The sequence below is a fragment of the Thunnus thynnus genome, chromosome 14, assembly GCF_963924715.1.
Source record: "Thunnus thynnus chromosome 14, fThuThy2.1, whole genome shotgun sequence".
In the NCBI taxonomy this organism is placed as follows: domain Eukaryota; kingdom Metazoa; phylum Chordata; class Actinopteri; order Scombriformes; family Scombridae; genus Thunnus; species Thunnus thynnus.
In genome coordinates, this window is record NC_089530.1 from 14,518,103 (window position 1) to 14,533,060 (window position 14,958).

General features: G+C 40.3%; 2 protein-coding genes across 4 annotated transcripts in view; one reads left to right on the forward strand and one right to left on the reverse strand.

Moving 5' to 3' along the window:
- The window catches only part of LOC137197010 (Kv channel-interacting protein 2-like), a 112,293-nt gene extending 104,115 nt beyond the window's left edge, over positions 1–8,178 (forward strand). For 2 of the 3 annotated variants that reach the window (XM_067610066.1, XM_067610065.1), the window contains exons 2-8: positions 1,398–1,522; positions 1,724–1,793; positions 2,201–2,271; positions 2,488–2,595; positions 4,196–4,300; positions 4,478–4,540; positions 5,215–8,178. In XM_067610066.1, the coding sequence (XP_067466167.1) occupies positions 1,398–1,522; positions 1,724–1,793; positions 2,201–2,271; positions 2,488–2,595; positions 4,196–4,300; positions 4,478–4,540; positions 5,215–5,262 (590 nt within the window). In that variant the 3' untranslated portion in view covers positions 5,263–8,178. Of the gene's footprint in view, positions 1–457; positions 561–1,397; positions 1,523–1,723; positions 1,794–2,200; positions 2,272–2,487; positions 2,596–4,195; positions 4,301–4,477; positions 4,541–5,214 lie in introns of all 3 variants that reach the window. The other variant, XM_067610064.1, reaches the window with a different exon arrangement.
- Positions 5,747–8,966, reverse strand: LOC137197011 (heme A synthase COX15-like). Its single transcript, XM_067610067.1, has 4 exons — positions 8,872–8,966; positions 8,658–8,739; positions 8,176–8,330; positions 5,747–5,835 (listed from the first exon to the last, which is right to left on the reverse strand). Exons 1-4 carry the CDS (start codon positions 8,887–8,889, stop codon positions 5,800–5,802), a joined length of 291 nt encoding a protein of 96 aa, XP_067466168.1. The 5' UTR covers positions 8,890–8,966; the 3' UTR covers positions 5,747–5,799.
- Positions 8,967–14,958: the final 5,992 nt, after the last annotated feature.

Consider the following 14,958-nt stretch of genomic DNA (forward strand, 5'->3'; position numbering starts at 1 on the left):
GGAGTTTTTGTCTAATTGACTAATAATTTGTCTGACTCTACTCTACTCTACTCGATTGTGAATAAAAACTGATGTAGGACTCATTTTTTGAATGGATACTCTCTGCCGGCTTTTCTAATATTTCATCCAGTATGTTGAATGTAACATTGTGATATGAGAGTGAGTCTGATTAGGGAAAATGTGTGTTTCTAGGGGTCACGCTGTGCTGCTGTTGCGCTGTAATATCTACTTTTTGAAGTGGTTCTCGTGGTCTCCCATTGCTAAGCCAGGTCAGCAGGCAATTACCAATTTGACTAAATGGCATGAATCAGTCTGTTTCACCTGTCTGTTGCATGGAATGTGTTTTTTTCTTTTTTGCAGGCATGTATGTATGTGTGTGAGTATGTGAAACAGAATTAAATCACAGTTTTGCGTATGTGTGCGTGTCTAACCTTTGTGCTATGGTTGGCGATTGCAGGTAATCCTTCCACCAGCCAAAGCAAAAAAACCATAAAGCAGCGATTCCTCAAGCTGCTGCCGTGCTGCAAGCCCTCGGCTGCCCCCTCAATCAGTCAAAGCAAGTGCTCCTTCACTCTCTTCTCTACATTCTCCCATGTGTCCAGCCTATTTAGTGAATTAAGAAGATTCAGACAGACACTGAAACATTCAGTGAACACATAAATCTACATAATCACACAGGAACACACTCAACCCCAACAAACCGAACACGTTCTGGTGTTATTGAAACTAATGGGTCAGATCTGTTTTCCTATGTTGTGATTTGAAGAGCGTGTTGTTCCCTTGGGTACTGGAACGTGTGTGTGTGTGTGTGTGTATGCGTGTCTGACAGAGGTACCAGGCTGATAGAGATTAAAGTGAGGTCAAAGTAGTAGTTTGTAGAGGTCAAAGCACTATCTATGGCTGGAGAAACAGTTGGAATGAGAATGGGGTGTGTTTTAGTGATTGTGTCTCTTTTCAATGTATCTTCTTGACCACTTTCATTAAACCTACTCTCTCAGTTCCTCAGTAGGGCTCTCTCCAGTTTTTTGAGTTTGCTTGAGCTTGAGTGTTAAGACAAATAGACATTTTAAAGATGCTTTACTGACAATGTTCTGCTTTGTGATATGGAGTACTGCAAGATGTGTGCAAATTACTCAACTTAGAAACCTCACAATCATCTAAAGAAATATGCATTACTTCATGTTTTGAATCAGTGAAATAGTAGAATATGGATTAACGTTGTTTTGTGCATATAGAATATTTTTCAATTTACTCATAAGACTTAATAGTGTATCATGAGCTCAATATGAGTGTAATGTCTTCATTAAAATATGTTGGCCAGTTCATGGCAGCCTTGGAGATTAGGAGGAGTATAGTGGTGATAAATGCTAACCAATACTCATCTCTCCCTCACACAGACAGCGAGGAAGATGACTTTGAGCTATCCACAGTGTGTCATCGCCCTGAAAGCATGGACAAGCTGCAGGAGCAGACTAAGTTCACCAAGAAGGAGCTGCAAGTCCTCTACAGAGGTTTCAAAAATGTAGGTCTGGCTGAAGAAGATAGTGATGAGACAGGATGAGACAGACTGCAAATCAAAAAAACAACCCTAAAAAATCTGTTCTAATTACATCATCAGGAGAGTTTAGAGCAGTCTGGCTGGGGCTGAAGTTTCCATTTTGTCCTTTATATTCTGTATGATATGGGAACTAATGTGTTTTCTGCATGCACATTCGTATCCTAGGAGTGTCCGAGTGGTGTGGTGAATGAGGAGAACTTTAAGAACATTTACTCCCAGTTCTTCCCTCAGGGAGGTGAGTTGTCAGCTCCGACCACTAAACCTGAAGGGCTCCACAATACTTTCATTTGTGCCCTCCTTTCTGTCTTCATTCATCTTAAAAAGTTCAAATAGAAAAGTAAATAACATCATTTATTTGATTCTGTAAAGGTACACATGTAGATTTTAATCATCATAATGAAATGAAGATAATTAACTCATTATAAATCTGCTCTGCTGAACTATAGTACGTGCTCTGCAAAGAAGCAATTTTTCATCTCATGATATTTAGGTTGATAAAATGTTAACCACTCGCCTCCAGTTGTATTTGAAATTATTTTTATATCTGGGCTATATTTAGCTTGCTGCTAATCGTAGCTGTTCAAAGACTGTGCTTCATGTGTTGAGGGCATGCGGGTTACTTTAAGTTCTCTACCTTTGTAGATTCAAGTATGTATGCACATTTCCTGTTTGAAGCCTTCGACACTAACAAGAACGGCTCGGTTAGTTTTGAGGTGAGTTTTCTTCATACGTTGGCTTCCTTTGAGAGATAAAAGCAAATCTGTCTTCCAGTGAAATTTGTGACCATGAGCTTTATCCACAAAATATGTATTCCCTCTAAATACCTGCCCACAGAGATTAGGGCTGTGATGAAAATTTGACTTCATTTACTGTGTCAAGATTTGGGCAATTCCCAAACAACCTGGTAAATTGTTCCTCTTCTGTCTCAGGACTTTGTATTTGGCCTGTCTATCATTCTGAGAGGGACCATTAATGACCGGTTAAACTGGGCGTTCAACCTCTATGACCTGAACAAGGATGGCTGCATCACCAAAGAGGTAACACACACACACACACACACACACACACACACACAAAAGTCAGCTTAGCTCGCTCTGAATTCTTACTGTAAAATCTAACTGTCACTGGTTTCTAAACAGGCCCAAAGTTACTATAGCTACTAGCGAGGAGGATGAGGTCATGTCCTCAGTGTTTTGGAGGATGTGGAGGTTTTGGCAACCTGTTATTATATTATTGGTTCCACTATGTCAAACAAACATAAAGAGGGGGCACAGTTTCACGATGCATATGTTAACCCTTATCCTACCAACATATTTAACATATAAGGACTACCGACTGGGGTCCCTGGGGACACCAAGACTAAACGACTGTAAGAAACAATCATTATAACAAAATGTTAACTTGTTTCTTCTCAAAACATTATTAGTCATGTAACTGATGTCATCTGGAAAAAAAACAGATTATTATTATTTTAGGAAAGTTACATTTAATTTGCATATTATGTAAAATAAAAATATATACTTTCCTTTAATACTAATTGCAGATTTTATTAAATAGAATCTTTCCACAAAACCTTCAAAGTGACTGACAGAGTGCCCTCTGTCCTCTGGGGTCTGCGGGTACCCCAGTCGGTAGGATTAAGGTTAATGTTCAAACCAAACCAAGTTGTTATCAGTATCTTCCTCGGCTTCTATGTTTATGACCAAACCACCCACCATTAGTTACTATCTAAAACTATTTGAATGACACTTATTAATACTATATTGCATTTCATACCAATATTTAACAAGAAAATGTTAGCGAAAAGGCTTTAAACTCAGGGGTAACATTAGCTGGTTAGCTAGCCAGCACCATTGATTATTTATGTCAAGAAAGCTCACAAACATGTCACTACTGTTTTTACTTACGCTATTTACCTCTTGACTCTTAAAAAAAGTCCTTATGTCTATCCCCTGTTTTGTAGGACGCATTTCAGTGCTGCAAATTTGTTTTGACACAAATAATAATTTAGCTACCAATAACAAAGAACAACAATATAATGCTAACACTGATGGTAATTGTATGGGTTAATTACTTGTGGGGGTTAATATGAATGAAAACATACAGAAAAGTGACTTTGAAGGCTAATTAAAAACAGTGTGAAAATTAAATGTAACCATTTCTAAAGCCACCCAATATCAAATATTTAAAGGAGCACAACAACTCTGCATATATCTATAATATAACCCTTCTCTTGGGGTGGACTGAAAGAAAAACGATTGCAGATTCCATATTCGATTAATAATTGATTGAATTAAATTAGACTAAATTAACAGTGTATAATGTACTACACCATTCGCTTTAAAGGGGAAGTAACATTTCTATGCACACATTTTTAGTTACATTTTAGAAATGAAACAAAACATTGTTAGTTACAGCCCTATAACAATTACTAAAATAAGACCTTTTGTCATTTTTAAGAAATGTGTTACATGGGTCCACTGGTTTGTAATTTTTATTTAATTAAACAAAGCAAAACCCCCACTTCTTATCCAAAAAAAACTCATGTTATAGGCTAAGTTTTTAAAATGTTCTTTTCCTTCCAACAATTTCTGCATCTTCAGTAATGTTTTCTCCCTTTTGTCCTTCACTTTGCAGGAGATGTTGGACATCATGACGTCCATCTATGACATGATGGGGAAGTACACATACCCCACTATGCAGGACGATGCCCCAAGAGATCATGTGGAGAGCTTCTTCCAGGTCAAAGGCCACAGACTTGACTTTCTATTAAGTCCTCATTTTATGATTGTTGAAAGCCACAGAAAAAAGGATTGATAGACATACTGACAAGTTCTAAAAATAAGATAACACACAAAGTTGTTGAACGTATGGTAGTTTTCAGTAAGTTAATCTCTGACTGCTGTGTTTTCCTTTCAGAAAATGGACCGAAATAAAGATGGGGTAGTCACCGTAGACGAATTTATTGAGTCATGCAAAAAGGTATGGCAGACAATGGGATTTTTAAGCCTTGAAAGAATAGTCTGATATTTTGGAAAATATGCTTGTTTGCTTTGTTGCCAAAGTTAGATGAGAAGATTGATAACACTCTCAAGTGTGCATTAAAGGACCAGTGCATAGGATTTAGTGTCATCTAGCCATGAGATTGCAGATTGCAACCAAATGAATACACCTCCCCTCACCCTCCCCTTCCTAGTATGTAGAACAACCTACGGTGGCCATGAAACTTGTGAAAAATACAAAAGGCCTTCTTCAGAGCCCATGTTTGGTTTGTCCGTTCTGGGCTACTATAGAAACATGGTGGTGCAACATGGCGGGCTCTGTGGAAGAGAACCCTATGTAGATATGAAGGGCTCATTCTAAGGTAACAAAAACACAACAATTCTTACTTTCAGGTGATTATACACTAATTAAAACATACTTATGAATATTATATTACACTTCTGCCAAGTCTGTTCCGCTAGATGCCACTAAATCTTACACACTGGTCCTTCAATGAAACTAGAGGCAGGAGGCAATTAGCTTAGCTTAGCATACAGACCGGAAGAAGGAGGGAACAGCTAGTCTGCTTCTGTCCAAAAGTTTAAAAAAAACCCTTCTTCCAAGAAGTGAGAAATGAGACTGCTTCCTTATCCAAATATCTCATCTTCCTCTAGGATGAGAACATCATGCAGTCCATGCAGCTGTTTGACAACGTCATCTAAGAATCTGGACCAGGGAGTACACTGGCACCAGGGAGGGGTGTGTGTGTAAGAGGAATCAGGGTTGAAAGAGAGCAAGAGTTTGTGAATGCGTGTGTGTGTGTGTGGATATCTTCTGACTTGCAAGATTGTTGGTGTTTCTGTTGAGAGCTGTGAGTCCAGAGGGCACTGAGAAGCCCTCTCCCTCTTCCTGGACGCCCAGTGGCCATTCTCCAAGCAACAATGGAGTTTCCCCAACTCCCTCCCTCATCATGCAGAATCTTAGTTTACCCCAGAGACACAGAGAGCAAAGGCAAGCAGTGGGCTCACAGACACTGGCACACCCAAGTCCTCTCACCTGTTTTATTTGAACTTTAATTTATTACTATTGCTGATGGAAGAACTACTGCAGCCTGTAATGGCTGAACTCAGAGGGAGGAAGTTGCCCCCAGACCTTGACCACTTTTTCCCTTTTCCCCCATGATGGCTGAGATTTGGATTTGTGAATCTGATCCTGCCTCTGTGCATGTGGGTAACACCTCCCTGGAGCCGCTTGACTGCTCATGCCCTGCCCAGTTGAAATGAATCTACCGCCATCTAGGGGACACAAGAGAGAAAGACATTCCTGAGGTGAAGACTCAACGGACAGGAGATTCAAGCAGTCCTGTTTTGCAGATGGAGGTGTTGTTTTCAATGAGGAACTGATTTCAATATCGCATGATGATGTCACTAATATCCAATTATGTATTTACAGAGATACTCCAAAGTCTGCTTGTCTGTCTGCTGTTCCCAGTCATTCACAGGTGCCTCACCCTTTGTGTATGTGTGTGTGCATGTGTAACAGAAAGAGATGTCATCCATCTTACCTATGTAAGACTCTAAAGGGGAATACACCCACCTCCATTCATGGGATTCTGGTAGAATAATTCCTGGCCTTCCAAACTATTACAGTCCTAGCTGTAGGTGTCTATTGACTGTTGTACATTTTCTAGTGTTCCCAGTGATGTGATATGAGGCAGTACAACGTGGCGATTGCCCTCTTGTTGATGAGCTGTTTTGACCATCCCAGCACTCCTCAATATGGGGCTGACACACTACAGATGTACTAGTCTATCAATACACATTCAAGGGGAATTTATTAGACTGCAGATTGTATTTGTGAACTTCTTGTAATCGGATATGTCACGTGGTCGTAGCAGGTTCAACCACTTATTTAAAAAGAAAAAAATTCAAAACCCTTGTTGCATTAAATTAGGCTCATTCAACTTCAGTAATTCAAAGAGGCATAATATGTGTGTGTGTACTGTTAGTGAGAGAGACATGGTTTAATGACAGTTTTCTTTTTTACCCCTGCTTATTCCCCCTCTCTCTGTAACACCAAAGAGAAGACATACATTAAAGATGTATATGAAGCCACTCTAAGTTAAGACATACAGCCCACCTGTGGGTGAAGAGAGAGGGAGATACTGTGTAGTTGGTTGGGCAAGGGCCAATCAGAGATAAAACCAGGATGTAATCTGGTAAACTGGCTGTGTGGTTTACCTGCACACTGTCCAAATTGGAGTGTAATTTTGGGTTTTAAACCCCATCGTTAGGTATTAATTTGTTCCTTTTCACACAAGAACTATTCTTGATGAAGACGGCATAAGTACCAGAGGCACTCCAGATGTTATTAAATAGGCTTTAATGTCTTTTAAATACAGACACTAACATGGAATAGCAATAATGTCCTCTATCATGTATCAGCACTTTTCCACTCATCTCACTTCTGATTCCTCTGAGAGCACAGTAACAGGTTGGAATAAGGCCCTAATGAAAATATGCACTTCCAAACCTGTAGTTTCTTTTTTTTCTCTGTTCTGAATTTTTTAACGAAAAAAGAAAAAAAGAAAAAAGTGGTTTGGCTCTGATTGTCCCTTGCCAACAGTTTTTAACTTCCATTCCTGACCACAAGTAAAACCTGTCTATACCCGCATGTACTGTGTCTAGAACAATGAAAACCTACTAACCCGTTGTACTGACTGTCTAGTTAGCTAGCCTCAACTGGTTGCATTACGTATTCAAAATGTGTATATTTTGTACAGAGACAATAAAAATCACAGTTACTATGCAAAATTGACTTGAGTTTGAATTTTGAGGACTGTACACAATTTTCTTTATTAAAATACACCGCTTTCAGTTTTACATTTCTAAAGATACAGTACAAAGCAACAATTAGGTTTCCACATTTTTAACATTATAATTTATCATCACTATGTCAGCAAGCAATGGTTCATAACTTAAATATACATAATTACACGTTCCAAACAGCCACATCTGATTCAACTAACAGGCAGTGCGTGATAGACAAAAGGCAGCAAGTGAGTAACCACTTCATAGCCAAACTTTCATTCAAAACATCTGCTGTACCATTAAAGCTGGACAAAGCTGAAAATGTGCTTATTTTTGTTTTTGCATGTCTTAGTTTATTTCCTTACAAAACAAACACTTAACATTAAGTGGTCATCCTCTGATGGCAACACGCATCCACAAATGGCTCAGTCAATTCCGCATTGGCAGCCTTGATGTATTATAATTCTTATCCAAGGCACTCAAATTACATCCCTGCTGTAATAATTGTACGGTGACATGGTTCAGTGTCACCGCATGTGGATTCCATTGCAGAACCACAGGATGCAGCATATGCACAAAAGCCCAGTCTACATTGAAACCCATCTCTTGTTTTTTTTTTTCCCTGAATGCCTTATTTCAAACGAACACTGCTTACTCTTAGGTGTGGCTCGTAGGGATTCAGAAGAACATCAACTACCTACTGTGTCCTCCTAATTCACATAATACAGTGTGGGATAGGAAGTGGAGATAAATAATTGTTTTTTTTAAATTAAGACACTGAAATGTTGCCCAGAAGGTTATTTCTTTGTAGAAAATATGACATACCAAAACTCTGTGGTCGAAGTGCATTGTTGTGGGGTTTTCAAAGAAGTTCTTGAGGGCAGGGGAAAAGGCCAGCAGATCATCAGGGATCCATCGATCTCCCATCTTAGGGAAGGAGTTATACACCAGCCCAGCATCCAAACCAGCAACAAAAGCACCTGTAACAAAGCATTTTAAACAATGTTATATATTTATCTGCATGTGTATTCATTACATTCACAGAAATGATTTTGTTTCTTTATATCCCCCTCTTCTGACTATGCTTTGCAGTGCAGTGCAGTGTTGTATCTTAGCTTTGAATATGAAAACTGTAAGTTGTCCAATTTCAATTTTTGATGAACAACTTACAAGGATTGGTCAAGTCCTGCTTCCTGTAACTGAGACTTGCTGTGAAACTAAAACCACTCCTATCCTTAGCTGATTTAAAAAAGGGTATTTACACATTTATATTTTTGACATTGTGCTGGCACAACAACAAGCAGTACTGGAAAGAGCAGTGAGGAAGACGAGTCCACCAGTACCCTTGGCAAACCTCCTGAGCTGCATTAGACGTTTGGTTTCTGCCATCTGAAAAAAAAGAGGTGCCAGGAAAAGTCATGAATAAATAAACAAAAGCTTGTGTGACACAGACCAAGGTTAGGACTCCATTCTTCAAATGGAGACAGAAATTAAAATGGGTGTTTTGCCTGTAGGCAGTACCTTGCTGACAGGCAGCATCAGAGTAAGCCCAGTCCAGAGACTGGTGCAGTAGAGTAGCAACGCAGAACCAAGGTGAGCACTCAGTCAATACTGGACTCAGGCTTCTCCTCCAAACTGCTTTTTACTATGTACCAACCCAGAAGGCCCTGAGAGGATACACAGAATGATTCTATATAAACAACTTTCATAATAAATACGACCTCTTGCCTCCAAAAAAACAGCACAAACAGTGAGGCAATGATTCACTTCCTGTGCTCCTCCTATGATCCTATTGAATCACTTAAACTGTATAATATCTCACCTGGAAGAAAACGAAATGTGATGGCTCTCTCTCTTTCTCTCTACTGTTTACCTTTCTCTAGTTCTCTGCAATTACAATCCTGTTGTCTTTCTTCCAGGAGTGCTAGTGTTAAAAGGTCCGTCAGAGTTGATTGACTGCACCTGAGGAGGGAGTGGCCTAAAGATATAAAAGGGCTACTGTTCCAGGAGTTTGCCCTGCTGAAGAGCCAGCACACCATCCTCATGGCTTCACTTTAGTTTAGTTTGCTTTGGAGTTATGTTCCTTTACTTTTACAGCCAACATTCCACACATCCACACACACTTCACATCACTGATGCCTAACATTCCCATATTTTATTATGAGTTGTTATGCTTAGTTAAATAAATCTTTTGCACCTTTCATTAATGTGTGGGCTCTCATTTGTTGCAAGCCTTGAGCCAGGTTTGCTACAGAATCCACAAAGCCCTCACACTTTTCCCTTCATGGAGCGAGTGAAGTACCCTTTCTTCCAGAAGTACATGGTAGGGAGGATGTACGTCAGTCCAACCAGCTGGCCCCACATACGATGACCCCACTCCATGTAGAAGATAAACTCTGGTCATGTCATGGTTCATTCTGAGAAAACAAAATGACACCAAAAAATGAATCTCTGATTTTAGGGCCCAACCCATATTTTTGTTTACTACATAACACTGAGGTATATACATCACATGCTGTGTTTCTTATAATAAGAAAGTTACAATATTGTAACCCTAGTTCTATAACCACAGGCAGAGCCATTTACTTGACTCTATCAATAATACTCCTCTCCAATGACACACATGCAATCACTCACTGAAATTTGCATGTACATAGCCGGCCAATCCAGATGCGCCTACCAATTACGTGCATCCCACACCCTATATAAGCAGCATCTCACTGTCGCTCACCATCCAAAACCACTTCAGCGGACGGCGTGGGAGAGGCAGGGTCCATTGGTACAGGGCTCCACCCATGCTTATAGAACAAGGCTTATAATATCATACCCTTCATTCTCTCTCTCACAGGCTCCACCCTCTACTAGACTTTATGGGTACAGTAGGTGGAGCCCGATAAATGTACACCCTGCCGCGCAATAATCTCAGACTGCCTCACTGAGCCCGGCCAGCCACAGGTTAGTCGCCGCGCCCCACCCACTACTTTATAACCCCACCCGCTTAGCAGAGCAGTAGGGGGCGCAAGACAGTCCAGTCTCTTAGCTGAAGTCAGCGCAAGCAGCAAGGTGTCTTGAGTGACAACGCCTTTAAAGAGGAGCACTCCAGAGGCTCATAGGGATCACTCACTAGAGCCTTGAGCACCACAGGCAGTTCCCACTGGGGAGTGGAGACACACCTCACCGGCCGTTGTCTCCTGACCTCTTGCAGGAAATGCTTCACGAGGAGGTGGACGAAGACAGGTCTGTCACCAAACCCCTCATGGCAGGAGGAGATGGCTGCTATATACACTTCAACAGTGGCATGAGACAGCCTCTTATCCACCAGATATTGTAGAAAGGAGCGGACCTCTCCCACTGCACATATCAGGGGGTCTAACTTCTTCTCCTCGCACCAGTGTTGGAATCCCAATCATTTTGCCTTGTAGCAAGCAATGGTGGCCTGGTTGCCACCTGGATAGTCTGCACAACCTGTGCAGACAGTCCAGCCCTCTTCAGCCTATCCCTCTCAGGAGCCAAGCCTGGAGAAGTTGGCCTAATGGGGGCAGCGCACCTATTGAGCCCGCCTCCTGGGACAAAGCTTCCCAGACCTGGAGAATGTACCAGGGCTGGGGCGCCAACATCTGAGTCATCTCTGCATACCACAGCGATGAAAGGCTGTCCAGGGCTATCAGGATGACTGGCAACCACTCTTGTCACACTCGCTCCGTGGGAATGAGACAAAGAGGGGGAAAGGCGTAAAGCAGCCTTCTTGGCCATGGCGCATGTGCAAACGCGTCCACCTCCAAGGGTGGATTGTCGTGCAGCATCAGGGACAACCAGAACAGGCAGTGGGTGTTGTTTCAACTGGCAAATAGGTCCACGTCCGCTCTCCCGAACTGGTTTCAAATCTGCTTCACCACCTCGGAGTGCAGCACCCCCCCCCCCTCCAGCAGAGGGCTGCCCCTCGACATGAGGCGCCCGTGTTCACCAGACCAGTAATGTGGAGGGCTCTCAGAGACTGAGGCCCACACCAATGGGTTCTCCGTTATCTTCAACAGGACTGCGGACTAGACTCCACCCTGCCTGTTGATGTAGGCGGCTGTGGTGCGATTGTCTGTTCTCACCAACACGTGTCTCCCCTGAACCAGAGACAGGAAGTATTGGAGAACCAGGAGCACCGCCTGAAGTTTGAGGAGGTCTCTCCAGACAGATGGCCCCCCACCCCATCAGGGATGCATCTGTGAACACCGCTATGTAGGAGGTCACTCAGCCTAGCAGTATCCCTATCAACAGATTCTGTGGGGACCCCCAGTAGTGCAGACCTCCTGCACTGATGGGGGGATGTTCACTCTTCTCCAAGGATGGGAGTATTACCCATAGAGTCCAGTGGAGGGCGGAGACTGTGTGAGATAGAACTTGAACTACAAATAAAAGTATTGGAAGACAAACATAAAAAAATCACATGATTCGAAATTAAACAAACAGCTGATGAAGAAACACGCTGAATTAGACCGAATGTTGACAGAAGAAGTGGAGAAATCATTAATACTTACAAAACAAAAATATTATGATAAGGGACCAAAATCAATGAAAGTTTTAGCCTACAGGCTTAAGAAATAGTGTTTGCAAAACACAGTGTTTGCAAAATACTATGAGGAATTATACATATATAGGGATGATGCTGACAACACAGATGGATAAGAAGAAGAATGGATATATACCCTGAGAAACGTAAGTTAAAACAAGTCTCATTATCACAAAATGTTAATCTTATTAAAACAGTAACAGCAGATGAATTATTACAACAAATGAGGAAATTAAAAAGAGAGAAGGCCCCAGGAGATGATGGGTACACTAATGAATTTTATAAGGACTTCAGGGAACTACTGACACCTCTATTACAAAAAGCCTCTAACTTTGCCCCAGAATCAGGTACTTGGGCGTTAACATGCAACTCATCTGTAATTACAGTTGTTCATAAAGATGGAAAGGATACAACAGATAGAACCTCTTATAGACCAATATTATTACTGAATACCAATAAAAATAGATAAACATCTATTATAACAAATAGGCTTAAAAACGTCTTGCCAGATAAGATATGGTATGGTATGTTATGGTAATTTATCTAAAAATGTCATGCACCAAAAGGTGCCCAGCCCGCATGAGCTTACATGACACTAGAAACAACAAACAAGAGCAATAACATAATGAGCGTGAAAGAACAAATATAATACATCTTCATACATGTCAGTCAATGTCAAACCAAATATGAATACAATCCTGCTCCTTAGACATTACAGCCATAAAGCATAACTTTGGCATATCTGAGGCACAGACTGTGCCTTTAACACATCAAACATAAAGTGCCCTCATACGCTGTTGGTAAGCATTTAATACAAATTGAGCTAGGTGAAACACTTTGCCTGTAAACAGGTACTGAAGTCTACATTCATCAGACATGGGAAAGAAATCAGGACATTCTGCAGACATTTTAAGGAAAAGGTTATATTTAAGATTGTCATAGAATGGAACAGAACAGAAAGTGCATTTCTTTTTCAACTCCTCCCAGATCACACAGGTGACACTTAGAAGTGATCAGTTTCCACCTCCAGAGGCAAGATACCACATTTCAACGGGGCACAGACAGACCTCTGTGCTCTGGTCAGGTTATGGGTGATGAAGTGCTCAGGATGGTAAATACACTTAATCAGACTGTATGTTCTCAGTTTTGGTTTACACAAAATTTATTCTAATGATTCTATTTTTTTACTATAAAATATATAAGTATTGTAAGAATGCTATAAGTATGAACAACATCATATGTAAGTAAATGTAAATCTACATAAACTCTTATACTCTTAAATAAGGTATATAAGCAATAAAGTATAAAAAAAAAATTAGAGCTCACTGAGCACACAAATGATCATAATGAAAGTCATGCCTCCTGAACATGTTTGCTTAGAAACCTTTTCAGACCAAATGATGCCACCTTGCATGTTGAAATTGTGCAGACAATTGCAATTAAATCTAGAGCTAAAGTAACCATCAGGAAAAATGACGAATTAGAGGGAATAACATTCATATTACACTGTAATTATATATATTATATATATGAATTTATCAAACATTTCAGAATGTCTAATTAAAATCTGACATCCACACACTGTACAACTTGTTACACTGCCAGTATAACTAGAACATTGCAAAATCAAGATGATTCTTATCATTATTGTGTAAGTAAAAAAAAGATCAATTTGACAATGTATTTGGATCAATAATGTATAGACTCACCTTCCTTGCAGAGGAAAGAATGCAGGATGAAGCCCAGCAGCAGCTCGCTTAACAAGCAAGAACCATCTCTTTGGTTTTGCCACTCTGTCCCCCTCCTTCCCTCTCTTACTCTCGGTGTCTCTCTCACTGCCTCTCTGACTCTCACTCATTGTCTCTTCCTTGGTTCTATCAGTTCAATTCAATTCAATTCAATTCAATTCAATTCTATATTTATATATACAGATAAGTAGAAAATAACTTAAAATTATAAAAAAGAAGACTTGCAATTAAAAAATAAATAAATACAAATGAGTGAGAACTGTATAAACACTGCAACATTTTTTAATTAATGTTCTGTATGTATGTACAGTAAATATGTTTATGTACAGAGATCAGCACACTACAAATGGTCAGTGCAGGAATACACAGGTGACTGACAGTCTTAATGGTGTTTGTATTCCACTGGACTCCCTTTTCCAGTTACAGCAGCTCACAAATCTTGCAGCTGTGTTTGTACATTGCTGTATTTCATGCAGCAGATATGGAAGTTTTTTGTTATAAGCCATGTTTTCAAAGTCTTGGGTGGTTTTAATCTGTGGTTAGTATATGTCTCTGATGTCTTGGTATAGTTGGCAGGCAGTTAGCTCATTTTACACCTCCTGCTGTGTGCAGTGGGTGCACAGTCTTTCTTAGCATTCCAGTCTCCTCTGGCTTTTAGTTGAATCTTTCCAATATATCAAATAGTTTTCACTTAATTTTCTTATAATTTAGTTTAGTCTAATGGAGTTTCTATCTGTGCCCCTGAACCAGCTGGCTGAGCGGGCTTCTCTCTAGGGTCTCTCTGTAGGTGAGGGCTTAGTTATGGAGTGTGTCACGGTCACTTTCTTTTAGATGATTATAAAATTTAAATGCTGTCTTTGGATTTTTTATTATTAATGGGTATCCTCCTAAATCTGCTCTGCATGCATCATGTGGAGTTTTCCGTTGGACACGGAGAATCTATCTCACACTCACATACAAATGGTCACAACAGTGGCTGATAGGTAATCCTACATATTGTCATTGCAGCTACTTTAACATGCAATTTCGCCTATTCAGAAAATGTAAATGAGCAATGAAACCACTCACGGAAACATAGTGAACTGTTCCACCATCAGCATTGTTTCTGGAAAGACAATGGAGACAACATCTTTGGATATTTCATGCAGATGTTGCAATTCTACTCATGTGTATCTTACACAGATAGGGCTCTAAGGACAAAACACAAACAAAAGCAAAATCACCAACATTAAGTAAAATGTGCTTCAAATACAAAAATGCTACAAATACTAAAACATGTACAAACGTGAAAATATAAAC